General features: G+C 31.6%; 1 protein-coding gene across 2 annotated transcripts in view; it reads right to left on the bottom strand.

The window, feature by feature from the left end:
* LOC121130436 (uncharacterized) overlaps positions 1-17,450 on the bottom strand; it is a 40,389-nt gene that overhangs the window by 21,275 nt on the left and 1,664 nt on the right. The window contains exon 2 of one of the 2 annotated variants that reach the window (XM_040726184.2): positions 12,212-12,309. In XM_040726184.2, the coding sequence (XP_040582118.1) occupies positions 12,212-12,293 (82 nt within the window). In that variant the 5' untranslated portion in view covers positions 12,294-12,309. The remainder of the gene's footprint in view (positions 1-12,211; positions 12,310-17,450) is intronic. The other variant, XM_071893660.1, reaches the window with a different exon arrangement.

The raw sequence follows: 17,450 nt of genomic DNA on the forward strand, positions 1-17,450 counted from the left end.
TTTAAAAAATTAAATTTTGAATTTAAATGTTTTCAAAAGAATTTCAAAAATTCCCAAATATATACAAAAACTTAAGTATTTTACAGAAAAATTTCACAATTAAGTTTATGGAAAAAAAGTTTAAAAATGCATTGATATTTTCAAAAAATTTATTTTTGGGGAACATTTCCAAAATCTCGAGCCTTTCTCTAAAAATTAAATTAATTTTTTTGGAAAAAATTAAAATATTAAATTTTTCCTAGATAAATTTCGAAAATTCATAGCTATTTACATAAATTGAAATTTTTTGAGAACAAATATCCAAAATCTCGAACTTTTCTCAAAAAAAAAAAAGTTATTTTTTGGAAAAAATAATATTCAAAAATTAAATTGATATTTTAAATTTTTTTTATAAAAAATTCAATAATAAAATTTTTGTAGATACATTTTGACAATTCATAGCTATTTAAAAATTAAATTTATGGAAATTAATATTTAAAAAGTTAAATTTTTTGGAAAAAAATAGAAAAAGTAAATAAAATTTCGAAAATTAAAGTTTCTTGAATAAAGAAAAAAATCCTTTTTGTTTTGTGTGTGTGTATGTGTGGGTGGGGGATACATCACCTCCAGCCCATCCCTAGTTGACGCCCCTGGTCTGATCCAGTTCAGTCCTGCATATCCGTCCTACAACTGATCAATAAACGTAGGATTTGTGAGGTATCATTCAATTGTTCAAAAAAATTACTCTTTTTGTCCTTCTAGGGAAAAATTCCTCATTTTGCGTTGCGTTTTTTGTTTGAAAATTGTTCTTTGGTCCAGACTGGTATGAAATAGATCGAGAAAAATTGGATTCTTGTTAGATTACACAGCAGCTTCGATGATATTTTTGGTAAGAAAATGGACATGCAAAACCCTTCCTTCATGTTGCAGGAAAACAATAGAAAAAACACTAAAAGGTTGATAGAAATTGATTTTTATTAACCTCGAAGACAATCTATATTTTTGGAGGGTAACTATGTGTATGATGTAATCAAGTTTATGAGTACATAAATGAATATGTGAGGAAGCCAGAATTTGGCGCAAAATTGATTGTTGAATAGTTCCTTTTGAATCTTGTAAACAAACGAGAAATACTTTAACACCAAATTTTCCCTTACTTGAATTATGAAAAAATGATATAAATAGCACTAGTAATGAATTTTCAAATTACTTAAGCTTCTAACTAAAACAAAACAGGTCTAATTCTTATGAAAAAAAGAATCGAAGCTGACAAAAAAAATGCAACCTACAAAGATATTTGTTCACCATCGAGTACAAAAACATCCTTCAACTTAAAGAAAAAATAAAATCCGTCATACAGATAAATCTTGATCCTCCATTTATAAAAAAGGTTGGACTTATAATCAGGGGTCGTGATACTGAGATACCTCCGTCTAACATGACTCCTGAAGATATCACCAATTTCAAATTTGCTCCAATTACTCATGTGCACGTTGAGCGGGCTTTTAGTATGTTTAAAACTACAAATCTTCCAAGAATCTTAATTTGTCGTAACAATATTGGAAAATTTATGAATAAATAATCATAAATTTAAAATAACACTGAATAGATTATTTTATCCTTGCAAAACTGTTTTTTACTTTAATTTCAAGAAGCTCAATTTGGTATTTTGGATGCTCATTTTTTCTTAATTTTAGCACTCTTTTTTTTCTCATTTTGGCCAAGAAAATTGCTCCAATATCCTAAGTCCACTGATCATGTTTGGTCTTTGATGATGTCACTCAACTTTTTATCTTCTTCTTTTATTAGTGCTAGGTCTGAAAGTCCGAAATAACAGTCCGAAGGACTCATGGGACCGGTTCTAAAACTGGACTGGACCGGATAAATAAGGACCGACACAGCTCTACATAAATGACGTCATTTTAATCTTTAACCCGATCAATTATTCATATCCTTCTTCTAACCCTCACTAGTATTCAGTCATCTCCCATGACGGACTGCCAAGGCATCCCTGTTCAATCCTACACAGAAACCACTGACTAGTTTTGGCTGTATGACGTCAAAAAATATCCCTCTTCAAATTGGGAATGAAATGTTTGGAGATGTATTGTATAGAAAATGACAGGGAATGAATTTACAAAGAATGAAATTACTCTTCACGAATACGTATGTATCACCAATCAAAAAAACAAAAACAAAAAAAACTCTGACCAGTCTAATGAACTGTACTTTATTCTTCCGGCATATCCTTTATTTTGTATGATACGAAGAGTAGGATTTTATTCGTCAAATAAAAAATAGGAGACATCTTTGATGAGTAGGATATTGTGAATCAAAGACATTCCAACCTCCCTTCCCGTTCCTTTGATTTGAATATCACTTTATTATGATGACATAATATTATGTGTACATACGTAGGAAGGGATTTAACATGGGGTCTTATAGATAGAGAGGGTCTCTCTTCTAAGCCCCTTCTCATCCATTGTTGTGCTCCCCGAAATATAATAAAATATGTTTCTAAAGTCCTTAAGTTATGACTACAAATCACATCCATTGTGAGAGTCTACTACTCATCGTCATCATGAATCATTATCCAGAAAACTCATTACTTAGACCAGTGAGTCCCAACTGATTTTTCTTTTTGGAGTAGTGGTAGAATTTTCACTAGAGTGGCTATATTTTACCACCCCTCCGCATCAGATTTGCTAGGGCCTTTCAAAAATAAAATTACCTTTCATTTAGAGACATACTGGGTGGTACATTGAAATCTGAGCAATTAATAATTAATTAATACTACAATATATTAAGGCATAATCAATTAGTTACAAAAAAAAGTGCAGTGTCCTTTATTCAAAACACCAAGGCCCTCATAGCCATTGCCAGCTAGCACTGGGACGCCATGACCAAGGACTACTTTTGTAGCTGGTGTCAAGGCTTCAACAATCCCCTGGAAGATATAATTGCCCCTTAGGGCGGCTACATTAATAATGTAAGAGAGCTAGTATTAATTTTGTTGAAATTGTATTGTTAATGAATAAATTATATCTTATTGACAAATAATTTAAAAAATTAAAAGGTTTCATATTTTAATGGACCATTTGCTATTTGGGATTTTAAATTAATTATAAATCTAATTTACATAAAATTAATAAGGTATTTGTTCGTAAAGTAAGGTTTGACTGCCATTGTTTTAAACATCCTCCTATTTACATATTATCTACACGGAAAAAAAGGAAAAAAAAGAGTTGACTACAACTGACGTTTTTTAATGATAATTCATTAATTAAATCAAAGTTTTAACTTGTGAGTAATTGAATTAAATTGGGAACAAGGGGTCAGTCAAAAACTTTTTTTTCATTTAAAGATAAAAGCTGTTACAGTACTTCCTGTAAATAAAAATGAAAAAATAAAAAAGTTATCCCCCCCCTACATGGAGAGTGAAAAATGAGGATTTCATATATGTATATATACATATAATTTATAAAAACAAAATATGGAAGCAAGTGAATTCCTTTGAAAAGATGTGTCCAACATTTTTGCCATTTTTGGACCGTTTTTGTTTGTATGTTTGTCGGGGTTAATTATGAATGAGATGATCCATGGATTTATTCATTAAATCCCCCCTCTCGGTTCCCAAAGAGGGAAATGTAGGCTATGCTCATTTCAAAAAAGAGCAACACATTCATAATTTGTAAAATTTAAGAGACATTAATGTTTTACTCAAGTCTACTTTTTAACCAGACCACAAGAGATTGAGATTAGTGCTTTTTTTAGGGGAGGGATTAAGAAGGTTTAGATCAAAAGAATACCAAAGTCTTGGGAACAAAGTTTATGAAACCTTGATTAGGTAACGTGGATATATCACATACTGACATATATACAAATGTTTTATATTACATTGAATCTACATTTTACCTGTAAAACTTTATCAGAATGCTCCCGGAACAATAAATCAGAAAATAAGCAATTCTTGATTTATCTTGATAATTTTATTTCAAGGTTTATTGAATTTTTTTAACTTTCTTGCTTTGGATGCTTTTTTTTTCTTCAATTTGAGGACTAAGGCGTACAACAGTTGCTACAAAAATTTAATATTATATAAATCAATCAAGTAACGGGGGGATCGACTTTACCTTCTTTAAATACCTTCAAGTCTACCTGGACAGGATGGGATATCACTGGATCCAGATTCTCGTTTCTAAATAAAGACTAAGACAACACAAACACACCCTAAGGTTAATAGGTTAGACCATTATGTAATCAAGCTTGCTAGAAAGTTCCATATGATGTATTGTACCGACTCCTGGGCAAGACAGACAGATTTTGACAAAACATCCTACCACTCATAGTCTATGACATCACTATTGCTAGAATTTGAATTTAATATATGGCATCGACTTCTGGGCAAGAAAGACAGATTTTGAGAATACACGCAACCCCTCATAACCTATGACGTCAATATTAAAAGGGTGGTGGAAGTCAAACATCAGTCGTACATGCGTTATGGTACAACCTTGTATTTCTATTAACTTTGCTCTATACTATAGAAACCACTCTGTAATATTTTGTATACCCTATTTCACAACTGAAATTTTGACCGATATGCCTCAGGGTACTTTCTCTAATTTAGTATTTATAAGACAATGAAAACCGCAACTGTCTAAAAGGATTATTTTATTGAAGTTCGAGTCACCTTTAATTGGTCAAATGGAGTTGGACTTGGGTATAAGTAAACATTAGAGTACTCCATTTAGTCTATCTGACATAGGAATCTTCTTTGAAGTCCATATACATAAAGGGGATATTACATTTATGCCTCCCAGTTAACGGGGGATACAAATTTTAAGCTGTAGCCCCCCCCCCAAAGAATTTCCGTAGAATTTAGCCAGGAATTTAAATTTTTGAATTTTTCCAAAAAAGATCAAATTAAATCAAATTAACCCCCCTCCCCCATGCCGCCAAATATAATCTTGCAAACGCCTCTGATCTGTGATTTTCATGATAAAAAATATATTTTACTCAAAAGTACATACAAGTGGGGGGAGATCTCAATATTATGCACAATCTTGCATATTAGATCTATTAGTCCTAAAACTTGTAAAACTACGGCTACGGCTAGGTGGATGGGACTTCCATTAATTACTTTAAATTATATTTTTCTTTAAATACAAATTGCTCAATTTTGATGTTTAGGGTGCTGCTCTTTCTTTGCTTATTTTGGCGGAAAAAATCCCTCAAAAATCTACCAATTAAATATCAATAGTTATACCTAGTTATTTGATCATTCAATAAGTTTCTTTAATCAAAAGGTCAAAAACCTTTTGATCATATATATGTTCATAAAAAGACAATTGTGATTCTGAAAAGTCAAATCAAACAATGTTCGTAATTAATTCAAAGTAATTACAAATTCTCTTTCCTTCTCAAAAAAAAAAAAATATATATATAGAAATGGAGAGAGGTGGATGTCATGTACCTATTTGATGATGAAAGAATTCATTCTTTAATTACATATTTGTAGGGGTATAGACATATGTACATACATAATATGTAATTCTTCCAGAGTATGAGTGAGTAAGAAAAATAAGATTTTATGACTGCATTAAAGATGTTTTCCTACCGTGATTTCATATATATAAATATCAACCAACCCTTTCCCTCATTTTGACATCATGAGAATGTCTTATAACGATGATTGGAAAAGAAAGGAGGGTCGAAAGATTTTGTGTGACACGGTTATGACCCTCTAGTCTTTTTAAGGATAATTAATGGTTACTTACTTCTGCTTTTTCTTGCCCCCACATTTTTACATTGACTGACAAACGACATACTTTTTTTTTTGCTATCATACCATTGACAACACTCCAAAAAGTAAAGAAGAGAAAAAAACATAAATATATATTTTCCCCAACGGACAAACTAATTGTCTTACATTAGCATACTGTGAAACCATAAATTAGGGGCTAACTGTATCATCATTGATATATTTGTCAAAGGCAGTGGTCTGCTCTGGCTCTCTTTCGAATATGATGTACACAGATCTGTAAAAAATGTGTGTTTACATACTGTTTAGCAGAGGATGTGACTCGACTGATCAAATACAATCAAAGATTGGACACTTGAATCAGATACAAAAGACTAAAGAGTTGTTCATCTAAACGCATGCAAGCTACAAAAAAAAAAAAGTGAGTCTCTGTTACGACTATATTTCTTCAGCGATTAAATTAAAATGTGCTCAAAAGTCAATATTATAATAACAATTTGACATTCAATGAATAAAAAGCTCGAATTCTACGTTCACAATGTCTCTCTGTTTTCGTGAATGCTCTCCTTATCTCGGCTCACATGGATCTCGTGCTGTTCTGGGGAGCTTAAATGAAAACCAGCTCAACATTGTCACGACTATATAGTATAAATTGATACAATCTGGCTAGTTCGGAGGCCAAAAACTCGGTGGGACGTACATCAAGTTCTCATTTTTTTAAAAATTTTCTTCAACAAAGGAGTACTTTGAACGGGGTTGGTCGTTTTTTGATGACGATATTCGGAGTTGATTTATTGGAAATATATATGATTGTAAGTCTATATTTTTAGGTTGAAAAGAAGGTCGAGTAAATTCGATATTGATTGTGAGGAATGGATTATCTTTTAAATCACTCAAACTGAGCAATAATTTTGTCAATAAGGTCAATTCGTTGGAAGTACAGGCTCCAAGATTTCTGCCTTTTAAATCCCATTTAATATTCTGATCCTTTAAATTATATCTAAGTAATCAGATCTGATTTCTTTTGTTAAAAATGTAAATATTTAATTGTGAATGTCTTTCCGTTAACTTTATAAATACAAAAATATCATATTGATAGTCCTACTTTTATATAACTGGGAACCTTCCAATCAAAAACGTTCCTATAAGGGGTGGACAAACATTCAATGGATCATTAGAGTACCTTTTTTGCATTGAAAGAAAAATGAATTAGAAAAAAAATTATTAAATGAAATATGGTCCCAATTGATCAGACAAAGTTATTAAAAAAAATTGATGCGATCAATATTATCAATAAATTTGGTTACATTGTACAAGTTTGCACGTAAGTCATACTTTCTCCTTGTATCTCGAAATTGGAGATTACGACAACAACTTTTCATATTATGGAAATAACTACAGAAGATTGTGAGTTTGTCTCCAATGAAGAATAAATGAGATGGGGGAGGAGAGAGACTAGGAGGGGATCCGTGGACTGAGGAATGAGGCCAGGATACAAGAAAAATCGGTAGTACCTTACATAATGGGATGTTATATCCTTCAGCCTCATCCCTCAGTCCATGAATCGAGCTCTTTGAATACTCCATTAGAGGCAAATTACAACATCCTCTAAATAATTAGATCTTCCATTTACTTTCGTGATCCTTCAACGTTTCAATTGCCCATATATCTCCTCATACTTGAATAATATTTTATTCTCTTCATTTCACTTAGCCAAGTTATTTCCGTATTTTTTTTGGCCTTTGAAATAATTGAACTTCGATTTTCAATTTCTGCGGTCTCCGAGTTTGAGATAGAAAGATAAAGTATGACGTGCGGCAAACTTATGCAGTGTTCTCAAAAATTTTATTAAAAAAGTCCCAAACATTTTTTTGGGAGAAAAAATAAACTTAATTTTTGAATCTATATCCCCTCCTTACTTAAAAAAAACACACCAGGTTTTTAAGATGCACTCATTAAGAATTGCATCCATGCTATGCCTAATCCGGCCACATCAAAATATAAATGAAAATGATCCTTCGAACTTGTGTATCTGAGAAAAAAACAATTCCATACAACGGAATATTTTTTTCAGTTACATATTATATATCAATATGAAGCTATATAATAATTTTATATTATACATGAACAATTTTACGTCATTTTTCATTGCAAATGAGGAGTAAGGTCATTAGATTTAGAGCACATTGTATGTATTTTGATATCTTATGTATTTAACCTTCAATGTCAAAACGGCTTCATTTCTAATTAATTGTTATTATACACACTTAATATGTACGATGGCGTGTCCTGATTTTGCGTTAATATATTTCTCCCTACACAAAAAGCTTTTCTGATGGGAAACAATTAAAAACGTTGGCAATGTTTGATCAAGCCATTTCTATTTCGAGAAAAAATGGGATTTTGGGGTAGAAATTGGTCATTTTTCATAACAAGTAAAAAATATTGTACACATTGTTTTAAATATTTAAGCAATTGTCTAAGACAATGGTTTTCAAAAGTGGAGGACGTGTACCCTTTGGGGTACTTGGAGGCACTCAAGGGGGGCTTGAGATTTTGAAAAAATATACACAGGGTTGTCCAAAAGTTTTAAACTTAAAAGATTTTGTGCATGATATTTTGGCGGCAGAGTGTCCTATCCTTCATTTGATTGTTTGTAGCGTTTGTAGCTGTGATCCTGATTTAATTTACTTAAATATTATACAAAAAAGAAAAGCATAAAAAGGCCATGTGAGGAATTGATCTCTTGTATGCAGTAACAGCTGTCCATAGATGAATAATTAGATGAAGGAAAAGGATGTGGCCTATATTTAACTGGTCAGTAGTGATTTTGATGGTTAAGCCTGTCAAATCAAGAAAGTTTGAACAGATTGTTATCTTCCTTATATGAATATAATTTCTCCGTTATATTGACCTATTCCTAATTTATTTTTTAGATGAACTGCTAGAAAAAGCTTAAAAGGAGACAATGGCCTTCTTTTTATAAGGTCTACACCTCATTTAATACTTTTTCAATGCCCAATGTGTAGGAAAACGTTGACATTTGAGTGTTCCAGATGCAGTGTTGGTCAACATTCACATTGCTTTTTAGAATAATGCCGATTTTTACAAATAATTGGGATAATTTTCCTAGTAATTTTCTACATGTAAATTCGTATAAGTCAAAATAGTTTTAATTGATTTATTCTAATAATTTTATTACCATTATGTATTCAAATCATATATCTCTTCATACACCTTCATGGTATTGATACCATGGTTTAATTAATTAATCCACTCCTATCAGGGTCCTATTGATCTTTTGATATTTTTTAAAGTATTAAATAGATGAAATATATCTCCTGATTGTGTTGAAATGTCTTAAATAATTATCACCTGTCATGGTTTAATATAAGATGAGCATTACATCGTCAAAAATGGTTTGAGAAGACTCTCATTTTGTCAACGGCAATTTTTTTTGTGTAGGGGGGTGGGGTGGGATGATATGAGCCCAAAAACGGAACAGTCTAATTTACATACGTCTTTGTGAATAAAAATCACAAAAGTTACATGCAAACCCCATGCCAGACTCTGTTGTGCATATAAAAGTCAGAGAGGCGTAGAAAATCTCTGCATTTTTATGGATGATGAACATATGTTGGATGCAATTTCATGCGATTATTTACGGTTAATTTAATTACAAACAAATTGGGCGGGCAGTGGGGGTGCATAGGTTATTATGTTGTCAGTGGAACACAAAAAAAAACAACTAAATGTTTTTCTTAATCCATGTAAGATTGAGGCATCCCTCCTCCATTCCTTTACATCTTCTCTCCCCTCCACATAATTGAATTACACGTGTAAATAGTAAAAATCATTCATGCAGTCAAACAAAACAAAAAATACGTGAAGAAAAACAAAAGCATCGAATCACTTTTTACCTTCATCAAATACTTTATTCAATCACCCAATGAATATTCCATAAATAAGACACGCACTGACCAACTAGAGGCTATTTTTTTAATATTTATTTTAGGGGACATTCATGAACCATGTGGCACCTTTTTCATCGAATTTTTACCCTATCTATGTGGTTCTTTTCTTCACTTCCCTAGAACCATGTGTTTTTTTGTTAGTCCCTCCAAAAAAGTTCAATATAAGTTTTTGGGCACATAAAATGCAGGGACATTTAGAAGTTGAACGGATTATGTTTTCTTCACTGTTTGTCTATTGTTCATCAAGATTATGCAAAAAGTTACTGATCAATTTTGATCAAACTTGGTACTGACTTTTTAGTTATGGTCTCAGTAAGATCCAATAAAATTGTAAGAGGTCAAAGTAACATGAAACATAAGGAATGCATAATCGACCATGATTTTGTGAAAAATTGAGATTCATTACTCAATTTGATGTTAGAGAGAGAGATTTTAGGGGTCTACCATGTACCCCATTCTAGTTGGAGTTTATAACTGACCTTTTTTTTTTTACAATAGGCCAGTTCTTTTTCTGACCTTTTTAAAGTTGTTCCCTTTATAATGTAATAACGTTTTTTGATAACCGTACTACTAATTTATAAGCCAATCATTTTTCAAGAAATCTTAAAAAGACAATTATTTTAATTAAGTTTTTTTAATTCATTTAGAGTAGAATCGTGAGGAAACTGAATTAAACCAAACGTGAAATGAATGTATAAAGGAATTATCAGATCTCTATATTACTCACGGTACTAACGACTAAAAAACAAAGTTACCTTTAATAAGTACTCTCAAACATAACTACTCAATGCAATAATACTTAAATCAATTCATCCCTCCTCAAAAATTAAGCATTAATAATAATAGTTATAGGAAAAAATTAATACGATGGGATGACTAATGAGTACTTTAATCTCTAGAGGGCTCACTAACAAAAACAAACAGAATTCATTTGAATGTACCAGCGTTTATAAATTATTCAAATCTTAATATATACGAATATGAATTATGATATGAAGAACAATAATAAAGGGATAAAATACTCTTGTTATATATTGACAGAATTTCCTTTAATAATTATATTTTTATTTCTTAGAAAAGTTCTTAGACGATTGTTTTCATTACAATTTTCATTTTATAATATTTTACAAATACTCAGATTGAAAACAAAGGTTCTAGGACTATTTGTCAGAGGAAAATTTCCCAAGGGACATTTGGTCAAAAATATTATTGAATATTTTCATATCTGTGATTGAATATTTTTATTCAATCTCTATGATATTATGATCAACAGCTTTTGTTCCTATGCTATATAATTATGCCATATGGGTAAATTAATTAGTTTAATGTTCCTGAAGATGTTTTATTAATTATATTAATTCATGATCCTATATAAACACAACTCAGTAACATATGGCTCGAACGTAGTTTGAATCCTTTACCGTTGTAGTACTTTAAATACATTAAATCATATATTACTAGAGGGTTGGTGAGCAAAAGGTGGACTCACTCTCAAGCCTCCTGGCATTAATAACTCCTGTCCGAAGGTAACTTGGAGTCCCTGTGAATAAGGAAAATCCCAAGTTGCTCTTCACAGCCCTTCTGATGATCCTACCAGCCAAGGACATGCTATGTGATTCCTCGATTCGGTGGGATTCTCTTTAATCTTCTTTTTCAAACTGGAGAGAAACTCTGGATTTACACTACAATTGAGGTCTCCACTTCCTGCTTTCCTGGAGAGGTCTTCTTCATCATTTTTCATCTTTGGAACCTTGAAAAAAAGGCTCTTAGTGCACTTCACAATGTCCATAATCCTCGCTACCTCAACTACATCTCCTGGAAGATCTGAGATGCCCTGCCTTTTGCTCACTCATGATGATGAGATGACGAAACTTTTATTTTTGTTTTTTTATCCACAAGGGATGGTTGAATCCGAATGTCAAAAAATAATCACTAAACCTTCCTGCATTAATGAGAAAATTAACACTAATTAACGGTCCACATTTTGCTGCCCAGCCCTGTATATCTTCACGCATACAACCCTAGTTGTTTTTCAACTATTGGCCTCTCCATTTTTAAGAAAATTGCACAGATTCTGATATCGTGTATCAGGTGTGCTATAGGAACCAATTGAATATTGGCCTTCCACTTCTTTAAGGCTAAGTGTAATAGTTATATAGTCAAAATTATCAGGTTGCTTAACTATGACGTCAACGTTCTATAATTTGTTCTCTGAAACTAGATCCTGATTACAGGATCTTAGAGTCTTACGAGTAAATAAGAAAATGAATATTCATAATCTTTATTTTTCCGACTAACCCAAAAAGTTACTTAAATAATAAAAGGATTCAAACATGACTAAGTTCCCCACTCCACTCAAATTATATTCCATATTATTGTAAATATAAGCCGTCAATTTGAAAGTAGTTAAAATATGGAGTAATTAAAAGACCTCAATTTTTTTACCATTTTTTTAACTAAAAAAATAAATATAAATTGTCAAGAGCAGACTTACTTTTATTATTAATAAGATGAATCCCATCTCTATGATGATTTTGCGTTGATAAGGCTCTATGGATCAGAAAGCTTTTGGGCATGTCGAAGAGGTACTGTCTGTGGAGAAATGGAATGCTTGTCATTTTGTTGAGAATGTTAAAAGGAACATATGATTTAAAAAAATAGGATTCTAACATTTAAGTAATACTTCATTCATTTGGACATTTTGAGATAAGCTAAATATATAGCTGTAATTTGTATATGCTGATTGTACAAGTTAAAAAGAATAAAAAAATGATGAATTTATCATTCTTTGAATATTGGGCAATATATATTCTTGGCTGTAGGGGTTCTGTAGCTCTGGCCCCCAAAATTAAAGAGTTTTTGCTATATACTTGATTTTTTTGAGTTATTCAGATAAATTATGAAGCATGGCTGAAAATTTTAATATTTGAAAATTAATTTTTTCCCAAAGAAAATAATTTTTGTCATTAAATGTGGATTTCTGAATTTTTTTTGGAAAATTTCATATTAAAAATTTCATTTTTAAATTTTTTTTTCTTCATATAATTAACATTTATATCATTCAACTCTATATCTTTCTTTTCTATTAATAAATTATTTTTTTAAATCTTTAGAGGTACCACTAATTGCTCTGAAAGTTGCAAATTTTTCCATTCTAAATTAGTATAAGAAAAAAATCATACGCCCTCAACTAAGGATATAATTATTTGGGTATCTCAACCCATCATCTAAATTTAAATATACAAATATGAGGACTAAAAACTTGTGGTAGCCTGTCTAAATAAAACGTGGTTATAATAGGAATCAAGAACAGACAAATCAAAGCCAATTTGAAATATGTTCAAATACTATATTTAGCTATATTGTTTATTTAATATGTTTTACTTCAGAAGCAATAATGGCCTTGATACGCCAGTGAACAAATTTACAGCTTTCCACGATGGAAGCCCTGTACTTGGCGTACCAAAATGTCATGTTGGCAGCTCTGAGCGAATCAAAATTTGGAAGATAAGTGCAGCAGACACTCTTCTCCAAGATGCCTTAAAGTCCAAAGCCCGAGGGTTGAGGTCAGCGCTGGAGGAGAGCCACATGGAGACCAACCAGAAGTCGGCCATATTGTTACTGAATAAGTTTTGGTCCCTTTTGGCTCTCTAAGGCTAAAAATGACTTCTTGATGTAGTAGGCAGTTCGGAGGATAAAACCAACGGTCTCTGTAGCCTTTTCGCCATTGACACTGATGCAGAGAATATTGCAAACGAGTTGTCCTTTATACATAGCTCTGAGATATGAGATATAAAAGGTTGACTAAAAACAAAACTTGTTGATTTTGGTTTCAGCTATCCTTTGGTTGCATAATGAAACCTCGTAATAACGGTCATAAAGTCGTCCCTTAATGTTACTTCAAGTCTTGGCCCCCCTCTGACCTAAATAAGTCAATGAAACATTGGGTAATTGATATTTATAGAGTAAGGAAATTCAATTTTGGGATTTCTGATTTTCATTGTTCAAGATTGCTTTTGAGCTGACGCTGACCTATACTATTTAGATCTTCTTTTGACAATGAGTTGAAAAGAGAAGATTAAAGAAAATAATATTAATACGATTAACTTTTGTCAAAAAAGTTTGAGGTGGTTTTCTATTCAACAAAAGCTATAAAGGGGAAAAAATCGACATACTCAATACATAATTATAAACTGTTGATTCTTTTGACTCGAAACTTTTTTTTGTCATTCTGATAAATATGTGTAAACAAATAGAACAAAAATTAAATCATAACAAGAAGCTCAACCCTCACACAGCTGTTGTTTATTAAACATGATTCTTATAACAACTTCACGTCTCCTTGATACGACCATGTCTTACAAAAAAAAAAAAAAAAAAAAAAAAAATGGAAATCTTCTTCTGTAATTATCTTTTTTATGTGTGTAGACAAAAAGAATGGGGGAATATAAATCACATTGATTTTTACTGCTCAACATAATTTCATAACGATCTTCCACGTGTTTAAACCATTTGGGGATACATAGTAGAAAACTATCTTATTCCTTGACTTTGTGCTTCGAAGCACCTGCCTAAACTGTCATGTTGTACAAATAATATTTTCTGTCTTGTTATTCTATTGTTGTCTTTTTTTTTTTTTTTTAACTTGAAAAGGAGTCCCATGGGGTTTTCCAAGTTTTGACATTAAAAAAAAAAAAAAAAAAAAAAAAAAAAAAAAATGTAGTTGGTTGTTAAATACAATGTCTTACTCGAACAAGAGCAGCTTTGGACTTCCATACTATGTATGATGTGTTATTTTGACTAGCATGTCAAGTTATGCTTAGAAAAGAAAAGGGGTCCAAATATAACAAAGAAAAAACAACAACAACAGCAATACTCCAAATAGCCCGGGAAATTGATTCCCCCCCGTACACTTGTATCAAATAATATAAGACTTTTACCCAAAGTTCCGACGTGAATAAAATAGGGCCCAGATTACGCTTACAATTTAACTGACTCCCAAACAATGAATAACCCAATGTTACTAATATTGAACATCATTATTACTTATTATTAGAGTGATTGTGTAGTAACCCTAGTCACGTTGTTACCTTTACTCTATATCACAACCTCTCACATGAAAAGAAACACAAAAAATCCCCAAAATCAGTTGGTAGCTAAGCAATTCTTCCCAAATATGAAATTACTATTTAATTATAGCTCATTCTAATTCAACCAATCCATGTTCAGAAACCTAATTTGAGGAGGAAAAAACCAAGAAACATTCTCAGCTGACAACCAAAGACAGTGTAAACTCTTCTGTTAGTAAGGTAAGGCCGTGTTGAACAACCACGGGACTGCGTTTACTTGACATACAAACATATACAGCACATTTTAGGGTCAAAAGTGGACTTTTCTGCATCTTTACTCCGGATCAATATTATGAACGTTGATTGGTTGGGTTATAATGAACTATTTTTGAGTTGCTAACAATTCTCAACAGCTGCTGAATACTAATTCTAGAAGTGGAGTGAAGAAGCTAATAAACAAGGTTTTTTGTGCCTATTTTTCTGTTTTGTTTAGATGAAAGGATGAGCATCTGTTTATGTAGATGCCGTTCCAAGCAGTATTTACGATGGATAGTGAGGCTAATTTCAATATAGATAACATCTTTCTTTTTAAACAAGGATTAAATAATAATATATGCTTTTCAAGATCCGAAAAATCCCTCGGATCTTTTTTAAGATCCGTAAAAAGTTTGATTAACCAAAACCGGATCGGGTCTTATATTTTTGGGGACACTACAATTTTACTTATAGAGTACCCTGATATTTTGGATCCGGGTCCACGACCCGGATCCACGACCATTTGTACTTTTCCTTGGATTCTTCTCTTTTTGTGAAAGGTCCTTTTGACTTTGGGTTCTTGGGAACGGTCTTTAGGACTTTCAGTCTTCGAACCGGTCCTTAAATGTCAATCCTAGGATTTTTTCATAAAAATGTCGATAATTTATAATTTAACAATTTAAAGTAGTTCCATCCAGTCCCACATGCCGGTGCTTTAAAGGAGATAAAATGGATCACTCGTGACGTCATTGAATATATTTTTCCTTTTTTTATTATTCTCTTATATAATGGAATTAATTATATAATTAAGTAACTATCTAATATGTTCGTATTAAAATGAAAATAGGGATATTTTTTGACAAAATATCTCATAAATCTTATTTTGCTAAATCAACCATTGAGATTTTTAGGATAAATTTAATGACGGATCGCTTAGGACCGGTCCACAATAGAGATATTCCTATGGACCGATGGGACAGTTCCTAAGATACACTTGTCTAGACCAAATAAACTAGGACCGAAACAAAACCAGCAATAATCATTTTGGGATTGGGGATTCAATAAAATATAATTTAAAGGTGAAATTCAATAAGGATTTAGTCAATGATGAAAATCTATATTGAAATTGAATTGGTAGCTCTAGTACTATGAGACTTTTATATAACTGATCAAATGTACGGACATAGGGGGTATGCTCGTACATAAAATCCCTCCTAATGAATTATTTGCTTATATGTAGATGTTTTAAAAAATATTTTAATACATTTTTTCTTAGAAATAAATAAAGTAGATGGAAACATTGGGCTTTTAAACTACATAAATATACGTTCAAGGTAGGGATTTTAAATCCAAAAAATTTAAGGATAATGGGTGTTACAATTTATTTCAAGACCCCCCTACACACATAATAATCTAAGGTGTGCATATTTGGGTAACTAAGAGACAATATTTCCTTGGTCCTACAGGACCTTCAGGAAGTATGAAGTTCGTTTTTCTGCTCTTAAACAGATCATGAGTCTTCTTTGCAGATGTTTTCGATACATCAGACTCCTGAAAGCCTTCGTAACATCGTAAACACTTGATTTGGGCAACTTCTTTAACTCAATTATCTCATTTGGCGTGCTCTTGCCGCTGAGGAACATAATAATAGCAATCCAGTGATCGCATTCCTATGATACCTCAGGGATTTTGTAATTTTTCTTATAAAGTTTTGTCAGTTAAATTTGATCAGCACACTTTCATTAACATATATCTGAGGGTAACCTATATATTGAGGTCTAAACTTGTTCCGGATTTCAAATCCCTACCCTATATACTTAACCTTATAAAAGTCATTTAACTATATGTGTAATGCCATTAGGTAATAGGTAAATATATCATAGCTTTACTAGTAAATTAATTGAATAGTATTAATAAATTAAAATGTAATTAAGAAAAGTTAAAAATTCCATTTAACAATTTTGTAGCCTTGATACCTCGTTAAAGCAGTATTTGAATCTGGTATTGGCTTTTGTTCTCTCATAAAAGTTGGAGGGTTCAAAAATTTGGAGTACTATCTATGTACTTTAGAGAGGGTTTTTAATAAGTGAAGAGGCTGAAATATTCTTATATGTTTGCAAAATTTTATGTTATTTTTTGTTGATATGCTTATAGTTTTTATTTAAGGACAAAAATGAAATTGTTATGGACACAATTCAGAATAGATTGATTAGGAAGTTATAAATATATATAAATAAAAAGGAAACTTCAATTATTAATTAAATGTAAATTCGGGAACAAGATTTTATAAAAATTAATCTTTTTCCATGACATTTGTCATGCAAGCTCCATTTCTTTACATGAGCAGACAATTGGCGGAAAACATTTATTCCAAATGAAAATTTGAGTAAGGGATATTTGCCGAACGAA

This window comes from Lepeophtheirus salmonis, chromosome Z (genome assembly GCF_016086655.4).
Source record: "Lepeophtheirus salmonis chromosome Z, UVic_Lsal_1.4, whole genome shotgun sequence".
Lineage (NCBI taxonomy): Eukaryota > Metazoa > Arthropoda > Copepoda > Siphonostomatoida > Caligidae > Lepeophtheirus > Lepeophtheirus salmonis.